Consider the following 10,480-nt stretch of genomic DNA (forward strand, 5'->3'; position numbering starts at 1 on the left):
ATGGTATTTGTTTCAGCTGCAAATTGCCATTTGTTTATAAAGTATTGAATGCTTTGTCCCGAGGAGTCTTGGAACACTCATCGAGGAGTTACTGTAAGTCATTACGAAATTGTTTAAAATCTGACACAAATATTGTCTACGAAATTTTGAAGCTCGAAGAGTTATTGTGTAATATTTACGAAAAATCACATTTTTTTCGTAACAGGCCACGTGACCTAATACTAACGAACGACAATAAATACACGACAGCGGTATACATACTCTGATTACTACTGCGGATTTTTTGCATTTATGGAGTACATGAAATTTAGTACAGTAAAAAGTTTCAGAAAGTTCACTAGAGTTTTGTTCTTATTTCGGAACTATTAAAACCCTCGGCAAGGTAAAACAATTTTTCCTTGCGTCCAGTTTCGAGACAATAATCCATAAACTTCTGTATTTTCATAAACAGTCTACTAATTACAGTCGAAAGTTCGTCCCTTTTTTAGGTTCCCCCTTGAATGAACTTCTTTTAACTTTGTTCCTGTAGTTAATTCCGTATCTGACTGACAAATTTGTTAGTGTACCGGAAAGAAAACAGTAAATAGTATAAATGTGGCCAAATTATAACCTTAATTTGGTCAAACTACGAACCTTTTGGGTGTCTTTGGAATCTTAAATTAAACCCACAGACGCTAAGAACTGATCTGTTATGGTCATTCCGGCGGATTTTTAATAAATAACAGAAATGGCACTGAAAAAAATCATAAGGAAAGGCTTGAAAACGAGTCGAAAGATTCCCAAGCATCTTCGGACCGTTTCACAGTGTCTGTCGCGTTGCTCGATTTCGATACTTTCGAGCCAGCGAAAATAAGAAATCGGCCTCTGGCCGCGTTCTACACTTGTTCATCCGTAAAATCTCGCGAGTTTTTACCTAGTGGATGAAATACTGGTGTGTATTGGACACTAGGGTCTTCAGAGATTCGAGTTCCAGTCGTCTTCCATCCTCCACACGCTGAACGCGTAGGACAGTTTCTCGTGGGCCATGTAGCTGCACGACGACGACGTTATTTCTCTTGCTGCCAGCACTGCGCCCCTTGGTGCTCTGTCACCTGGAAAAAAAAAATATCCACCCTGGTTAACAATCTTATAAACAATATTTTGTAAAAATAATACAATCTTTAACATGCTACTAATTTGCAATGAAAGCTGATTTGAAGGTTCGAGAAAAGATTTTTACTGAATACAGTAATGTCTCGGTGAGTGCGACATACTCGGGACCATTTCGAAGCATTTAATTTGGTTTTTTTGCTCGAAGCCGAATTTCTGATTAGCTTATGTATATTCTGTTTTAATTGCTTCCACAGAGGGACTCCCCCAATAACGACGTTGCGCGTGTCGCACTCATCGAGGAATCACTGTAATACGAACGGCTTAATCCCTTCAGACCTGGTGGTCACATTTGTGTACAAAAATTTCTTAAAATATCATAGATAGCCTTAGGTACAGTGGATTGCAGAATTTGTTCATGTTCTGAATGTTTTCACTAAGTCCAGTGAATTCAGAACTGAATAACAAGTTTAAAACAAAAATTTTTTTAAACATAATATATTCTAAATAGTCTATTGAGTGAAAATGTGAAATAAATTCATGTTCTGAATGTATTTAATAGGTCCAGTGAATTCAGAATTGAGTAACAAATTTAAGAACCAAAATTATTTTTAAACAAAATATATTCTAAACAGTCTATTGAGTGAAAATGTGAAATAAATTCATGTTCTGAATGTATTTAATAGGTCCAGTGAATTCAGAATTGAGTAACAAATTTAAAAACCAAAATTATTTTTAAACAAAATATATTCTAAACAGTCTATTGAGTGAAAATGTGAAATAAATTTTTTCTTGCTCTTAAAAGAAAATTTGTGTTTGAAAGGGTTAATATGCAATTAATTATTTCGGAACAATCCTGGCGAGACCCGTCTGATCAAAGAGTCAAGAATATCCTCCGGGGTCCGCAGACTGAAAACCAGAACCGAAGAATGCGCACGGTGAAAAGAATCCGAGAGGGACAAGCGGAACAAGAGAAGAAACTGTCAGGGCATATCAGCGCCGTGGGCAAAGTGTAAAACGAAGACTGGTCGCTGGTATTTGCGTCCGAGTCGCTGAAAACGGACCAATCTTCGCGACTGTTAGCGTCTCCGAGATCTTTAGTCCACCTGGAGTTATGGTGTACAGTAAATCCACGATGAGTGCTCAAAAGTTTCTCAGCCCTGAACACGAAATATTTAAAAAAATTTACTTTAAATCTCTCAGATACTAATCATCTGAAAAATCTGTACATTTCGCTGAATATAAACAAATAAGTAATGAAATTGAAAATTTATGTTGAACAGTTCCATAAAAAATTTCGTTACGAAGAATTTAAAAAAAAAGAGCAACGTGTTTCCTAAAAAATTACGACCTGTAGACTGATTTGGAGAAAATACAGTAAATCCTCGATTTGTGCACGAAGGCTCCTCGACACTGAACCTTAAATATTTCACAATCTAATGGTCATACGAGGCTAAAATAAATATCTACGGCCCCAGAATTCAAAGCTATCACTTTGGTAAACCGAATTAAAAATCAGCAAACACTCATCGAGAATTTTCTGTGTCGACCCCGTTTGGCCAGCGCTAGGTCGTCTTGTACTCCGTTAAGTGAACGAAATAATAGACAGGGACGATTTAGATTCGTGGAAAGTGGAACGAAATCTACATGTTGGGAGAATATTCCTTTTTGAAGGTCCATTCAACGGCGATTAATCAGTATCAGGGGCTCTAAAGTAGCTACCGGTACTCTTGGGCTACTTCTGCACTCTTGGGGCTACTTCTGTATCTCTGGTAAAGACACTTAAGGGCTTTCGGGATGATCTATGGAATTCTCTGTTTGCCTCTGACCAGTTTGTAAACACCGTTCAAGTGTGTCTGCCCAAAAGGGTAGAAGCAGAGGGCTTCTGGGGGGATGGTTTGTGACTTCTGAATTCAGAAGAACCCTTCATCACGGGGGTCTGTTTAATTCCTCAGCTACTGTAAACAGTTGCAGTGGACTGGGTGGTCTGAACACGTGCTGCACGGTGCCGACGGAGGACAAACCGTTAAACGAAGGTTTTAATCAAAATCAGATAGTTTATGCGCGACAAAGCTGGTAACTGATGGAGCGTGTCTCGAAACCCTGCACCATAACACTACAACTACCAACGATAAACGCATATCTTTTTCGATCGATCGATAAATATGGCAAACTTTTGAAATTTTACAAATTCATAAATTAACTAATTTCTTTAATGTCGTATCGTAATAAAAGTTACAAAAGATCTGAGAAAATGTTTTGTTATAATACTTTAATCATCGTTATAAGGGTGTATTGGCAAGTCATTTTGACTTGCTTGGTAGTTCTAGTGGAAATAAATTTTCCTTTGAAAAAAATATAAAAAGCTAATGCACTAACCCTTTCAAAAAAAATACAAAAGCCTACTTTATCACTTCAATGACAATATTTGGAACATTCCTTGACTATACATATATGATCCCCGGAGATCATTTTATGCACATACATTACAAAATGATCCTCAAGCATGCCTTCAAAGAAATATGAATAAAAAATATAATTGATCACGTAGCTAAATTTTATCAAAGCCAGTAATAAGATAGACTAACTTACAAAAACTACTTTACTTTTATTTAAATAACGAGCAACGCCTTAAAGGAATCCTTTTCGACACCTTTCCCCTATATCTATTTATATCGGATCGATAACCATGACACACTTCTGAAAATATTTAAATTCATAAATTAACTAATTCCTTCATTCTAATATTGCAATGAAACATACGAAAAATCTAAGAACAGTGTAACATTTTAATCGCCAATATAAGAACATACTAACCAGTCATTTTGACTGCTTTGGTAGTTCTAGTTAAGTAATAAAAAATGACGAAATCCTTTTTATCATCTTTTATTCGTTATTCGAAACTTTTTATCTCGATAATGAGTTTGCTCATCTCTGCCACCAATGATGTACTGTTAACTCTTTCAGGCACAGGATTTTAAAGAAAATAAAAACCCTAGTTGCACAGAATTTTTTTTAATATAAAAAAAATTATATAAAAATAAAATATTAAACTGTATGACTACGAGTAACTTCAACTTTCCGAGGTGGGTTAAAATATATCCCACCATGCATAAAAAGGTAAGCAAAAGGTGGGACAGTTATTAACCCACCTAACCCTAAAGAGTTAAATCGCTAATGACCTATAAGGGGTTGATGCAACAACAAATAAAAAAAAAAAAAGAAAAACTCACCAGACTCCTCAGCGCCGTCGGTGTTCTCCATATTGCAGTGCAGGACTTGGAACAGGAAGTCGATATACCTGGTGGCCAGTTTCAAGGTCTGTATCTTGCTCAGTTTATCACTAGGCAACGTCGGTATGATTTTCCTCAGCGCAGCAAACGCCTCATTCAGGCTCTGCGTCCTCTGTCTCTCCCTGACGTTGGCCATCACCCTCTGATTCTGAATCTCCTCGAAGGTGGCCCCGCTTTTCCTCCTCACTTTCGACTTCGTGGAGGAAGCTGTGCTCTCGCCCTCGGACTCGTTCTCGCCGCAGCTAGACTTCCGTTTCCTCTTGCCATTAGCCCTGGACCCCTCGATTGGGTAGCTCTTGGTGGAGGACGACGGTTCTGTCATCTGTACCATGTCCACCTGTTTGTACCTGTGCTGCTCGATCTCTGGTTTGTACTCGACCACATCCGGTTTGTACTCTACTGGCTCCACGTGATGGTACCCGTGAGTTTGATGTCTGGGCGGGACGATCTCCTCGCCGCCGGACGAGTACATCTGAGGCGATGGCGTCAGGTAGAGGCTCTGCTCGTGATCTCTACTGTGATCAGACAGGAAACCAGGTGAATTGTCGTGCATACGTCGATCGTATTCGGACACTTCCGCCTGGAGGTCCCTCAGAATCTTTCCATTAGTGTGCTCCTGGTACCTCTTGTCATCATCCTGGTTATCGTACATCAGGTAGCCAGGTGGCTGGTAGACCATCTGATGGTGGTGATGGGGCTGGTAACCTGGCAGGTCTCTGTGCTCAGGTGGGCTGCTGAGGTCCATCAAATGGGTCGGTGGTGAGAAACGTTCATAGTGATCGGGAGAATTGCTTGCCGAACTGCCGGCACTGTGGGGGATCCCAGAGCTGTCGCTGTTGTCCAGGATGTAGATGCCCTGGAGACGCTGCGATTGGAGGCTCACTGGCTGCGTGGTCTGCATGGCGGGACGCTTAGGACATCCAGGGAGAGCCTGAGATGGTAACTGTCACTTTGTACTTGGGACGATCTGTGGATTCAGGATCTGAACACTTTCATCACCACTGGGTTACACTTTTTTCGGACACTTCGATGTAGAGACTGAAGTTGTTTAATGGAGTACACACTGATAGGAGTTTTAGTGACACTTTGGATAACGTGGATACATGTACACGGAGCAGGGTGCTTCCAGGAGGAGTCTGCTCGATGGTTTCGACTCGAATGAAGCGACTGGCTCATGGAGACTTCGTGTCAGGAGGGAACCCCGCCTACGAGCGTGGGGAAAGACATACCCCCACCCTTCACCTTTGGTTCAGCTATCCCTACCTCGAGCACTCCCCCCTCCCCAACCCCTTTACTCCAGCGTCATAGCGGTGCGCTTCGACCGTTTCTTTCATCCGTCGCTTCTGTCAGCTGTCCCCACCCACGGCTGCCTGGAGGAAGAAGGAAAGGGAGAAACGAGGGTGGGGGAATCCGGGGTAGTGGAGGGAGAAGATGATCGCGGTGAAACGTCGGATACAGTGCTGTATCTCTGACGGGGAGAGGGAGAATGGAGTTTGATGGGTTATGGAGTAGAAATTGGAGTATTTAATTCCGATTTTTGACTGGGTTTAGTGGGCTTTTGGTAATTGTTTTGAATAGAAACATGGAATGAGCGTTTTTGGGAATTATTATGGAATAATTTTGTCTGTTCTTCGAATTTAACCCTGGAACCGCCAAATCCATATGTAATTAATAGTTTCATGAGAAGTATGGACCAGAAAAGGGAACTTGCCAAGAATAATACCTAAGTACATTTTTTTTTATAACTTAATTTAATTGAAATACATAGAAATTCTATAATATAATATATAATTAAATTTCTATAATAGAATATATGAATACCTATTGCAATTTAATTTTTGCTATTCAGCGTGATAGTATTATAACTATAACAGTATCATCGTAATATAATTATTTAATATTGTTGCAGTACCATTCATTGAACAGTATTCACTATTTGTTACAATGATTGAGAACTTTTCTAATATCAATGAACAAAATATCTGTTCCTCTTAGAGAAAACTTTCTATTTCTATAGTTTATGCGTTCTAGTCAAATTAAAGCTTTTATTTTCAAGAAACTTTTTTCGTCTACCTCGATTGGGTAGCTCTTGGTGGAGGACGACGGTTCTGTCATCTGTACCATGTCCACCTGTTTGTACCTGTGCTGCTCGATCTCTGGTTTGTACTCGACCACATCCGGTTTGTACTCTACTGGCTCCACGTGATGGTACCCGTGAGTTTGATGTCTGGGCGGGACGATCTCCTCGCCGCCGGACGAGTACATCTGAGGCGATGGCGTCAGGTAGAGGCTCTGCTCGTGATCTCTACTGTGATCAGACAGGAAACCAGGTGAATTGTCGTGCATACGTCGATCGTATTCGGACACTTCCGCCTGGAGGTCCCTCAGAATCTTTCCATTAGTGTGCTCCTGGTACCTCTTGTCATCATCCTGGTTATCGTACATCAGGTAGCCAGGTGGCTGGTAGACCATCTGATGGTGGTGATGGGGCTGGTAACCTGGCAGGTCTCTGTGCTCAGGTGGGCTGCTGAGGTCCATCAAATGGGTCGGTGGTGAGAAACGTTCATAGTGATCGGGAGAATTGCTTGCCGAACTGCCGGCACTGTGGGGGATCCCAGAGCTGTCGCTGTTGTCCAGGATGTAGATGCCCTGGAGACGCTGCGATTGGAGGCTCACTGGCTGCGTGGTCTGCATGGCGGGACGCTTAGGACATCCAGGGAGAGCCTGAGATGGTAACTGTCACTTTGTACTTGGGACGATCTGTGGATTCAGGATCTGAACACTTTCATCACCACTGGGTTACACTTTTTTCGGACACTTCGATGTAGAGACTGAAGTTGTTTAATGGAGTACACACTGATAGGAGTTTTAGTGACACTTTGGATAACGTGGATACATGTACACGGAGCAGGGTGCTTCCAGGAGGAGTCTGCTCGATGGTTTCGACTCGAATGAAGCGACTGGCTCATGGAGACTTCGTGTCAGGAGGGAACCCCGCCTACGAGCGTGGGGAAAGACATACCCCCACCCTTCACCTTTGGTTCAGCTATCCCTACCTCGAGCACTCCCCCCTCCCCAACCCCTTTACTCCAGCGTCATAGCGGTGCGCTTCGACCGTTTCTTTCATCCGTCGCTTCTGTCAGCTGTCCCCACCCACGGCTGCCTGGAGGAAGAAGGAAAGGGAGAAACGAGGGTGGGGGAATCCGGGGTAGTGGAGGGAGAAGATGATCGCGGTGAAACGTCGGATACAGTGCTGTATCTCTGACGGGGAGAGGGAGAATGGAGTTTGATGGGTTATGGAGTAGAAATTGGAGTATTTAATTCCGATTTTTGACTGGGTTTAGTGGGCTTTTGGTAATTGTTTTGAATAGAAACATGGAATGAGCGTTTTTGGGAATTATTATGGAATAATTTTGTCTGTTCTTCGAATTTAACCCTGGAACCGCCAAATCCATATGTAATTAATAGTTTCATGAGAAGTATGGACCAGAAAAGGGAACTTGCCAAGAATAATACCTAAGTACATTTTTTTTTATAACTTAATTTAATTGAAATACATAGAAATTTTACAATATAATATATAATTAAATTTCTATAATAGAATATATGAATACCTATTGCAATTTAATTTTTGCTATTCAGCGTGATAGTATTATAACTATAACAGTATCATCGTAATATAATTATTTAATATTGTTGCAGTACCATTCATTGAACAGTATTCACTATTTGTTACAATGATTGAGAACTTTTCTAATATCAATGAACAAAATATCTGTTCCTCTTAGAGAAAACTTTCTATTTCTATAGTTTATGCGTTCTAGTCAAATTAAAGCTTTTATTTTCAAGAAACTTTTTTCGTCTGCTATCATAGAAACTTACAATATAAGAATATTTTTTTAAAAAGTTCCATAACTTTTTCAATCCCTGGTTATTATTATTCTTATTATTACTATTATTATTATTACTATTCTTATTCTTATTATTACTTTTATTATTATTACTTTTTTTATTATAAGAGTCGCCGACGGAATCGTTCATAAGAGAGAGGGGCTGAGTCGGTGTACAGAGGGCGGGAGAGAAAAGGGAGGAATGAAGAAGAAAGATGGAAGTCTTGAGGGACGACCCATGTTGAATATTTATATCGTGAGGAGCCACTGAGAACAAGACTGGGGATCGCGAGAAACAGGCTCCGTTATGCGAAACCAGCCACGGAATGGCGCGAAAATTTTCTGTCTTTGTCCCGTGCACGTTGCGTTTCTCTGACCATTACTAAAAACTTCACACGGGAAGCTGAAGTTAAGGTTGTTCACGCAAATTTTTAATAATTATAAATTCAGTTGAAAATTTAACAGAACAGTCTTAAGAGCTCCAATGTTTGATTGCTACTAAAAAATCGCAAGATCGACGATAAAATTACTGAAAAAGAAACGTTATCAAAATTTCTTTTCAACCACTAGCTTTATGGAACTTAGATGGAAACTCTTTTTTGGAACTTATTTGGTTACAAAAAAATGACATTTTCATGCAAAATTAGGTGGTTATAGGTTTTGTTACGGGGATTATGATGGCACGGGAAAAGTTATCTTAACGATCAAATACAACTAAAAATGAAGATTTGCAAATTCAGGTTTCAATGCGTTTGTTCGCCGAAATTTCCAACTGATTCTTAAAAATAAAAAAAGTTACAATTTTTTTACAAGGAAAAGAATTTTTATTTTATTCCACTTATTTGTACATTTTTTCCATTTAGGTATTTTAAAGTAGTTTAATATATTAATCATTCAAATTTAATTGATAAAATTGATCAAAAGTATAAAACGCCATATGGAGCCCCAGCTAGATACGACACCAAACGCGAGAGCTACCTCAACCCCTTGCCTTATTACATCGTGTCAGACTCGTGTTGACGATTTCAAAATAGGTTTAATAAACCTGAGTGTTATTCCTTTTCCTTAAATCGAAGAGAAATACTAATTTACTAGTATTAATATTACTTATAATTTACTAGTATTAATATTACTTACAATTTTCTATGTACTATTAATATTTACTACATAGTATTAATATTTAACTTTTCGAGTTAATGCACACTTGCAATAAATACAGAATTTCTTTTATTCCTGTAGAATTATTGACGATAAAGTAATTCTGGAGACAATAATCGTCGAAAATATCGGAAGACAAGAGGTTAACCCGTTTAGAGTAGACGTTCCAAGATGGCGGCCATATTGAGCCCTATTAGGAGTTTAATGTTTCTTTATTTAGCAAGCCTCGCGACAGAATTTCTCTGCGTGGTATTTAAATGGTAAATCACGACGGAGGGGAGGAAAGGCCCGTGGAGCTCGTGAAAGCTCCGAAACCGCGGAATTTATAGACACCTTCAAAAGAGCTTTCGTCCGTCACAACAAACACGTCTCGGCAATCCGGCTCGGTGATCCATCAACCAGCCGCGGTTCTTCCACGCGCGATTTCGAATCGTGCCGCGCGTCGCCTGCATTAATTTCGATCCCCCCTCGAACACACCGACTGCACACCGAGCTATTTCAGATTAAAACGTTCGCGAGAACAGACGCGAATATTTAACCACCCCTTTTAAGAGCCAATTTGCACCTTTGTCGATGAATATAAAGGAACCATTAATTTTTTTTCTTTTCATTAAGCATTTCAAAGTTTGAAATTCAAACCCTCGCAGGTTTATTTATCCAGACGATTACAAACAAAGCAAAATTTACAAGTATACAGAGTGTTCTGTTTAAAACGATCCCCTCGAATATCTCTGAAATTATTTGTTAATAACATGTTTTTGGTTGTAGGAACGTTTCTGACGTCTTTAAGACGATATTTAAATGTTGGCAAACTTTGGGTGGGCCAATGTTGTATTATCATTGTGAATTTCTTGTTAATTAACCAACTATAATAATTGTAGGCCCAACATTGGATATTCGTTGGCAAATTGTCATACCTTTTTCGTCGTGGGCCCTACTTTACAAATTTGTAGTCAAAAACACTAATTAAATCCCAACTAAATCCCAAATGTTGTATTATCATTGTAAATTTCTTGTTAATTAACCAACTATAATAATTGTAAGCTCAAC

General features: G+C 39.6%; 2 protein-coding genes across 2 annotated transcripts; both read right to left on the reverse strand.

Moving 5' to 3' along the window:
- Positions 1-954: 954 nt before the first annotated feature.
- Positions 955-5,283, reverse strand: LOC107189722 (protein twist-like). The gene is made up of 2 exons (XM_015578325.1): positions 4,323-5,283; positions 955-1,091 (listed from the first exon to the last, which is right to left on the reverse strand). Exons 1-2 carry the CDS (start codon positions 5,281-5,283, stop codon positions 955-957), a joined length of 1,098 nt encoding a protein of 365 aa, XP_015433811.1.
- Positions 5,284-6,413: 1,130 nt separating this feature from the next.
- LOC107189282 lies at positions 6,414-7,076 on the reverse strand. Its single transcript, XM_015577780.1, has one exon. It carries the CDS (start codon positions 7,074-7,076, stop codon positions 6,414-6,416), a length of 663 nt encoding a protein of 220 aa, XP_015433266.1.
- Between the last annotated feature and the right edge of the window lie 3,404 nt (positions 7,077-10,480).

The sequence above is a fragment of the Dufourea novaeangliae genome, unplaced genomic scaffold (assembly GCF_001272555.1).
Source record: "Dufourea novaeangliae isolate 0120121106 unplaced genomic scaffold, ASM127255v1 scaffold23, whole genome shotgun sequence".
In the NCBI taxonomy this organism is placed as follows: Eukaryota; Metazoa; Arthropoda; class Insecta; order Hymenoptera; family Halictidae; genus Dufourea; species Dufourea novaeangliae.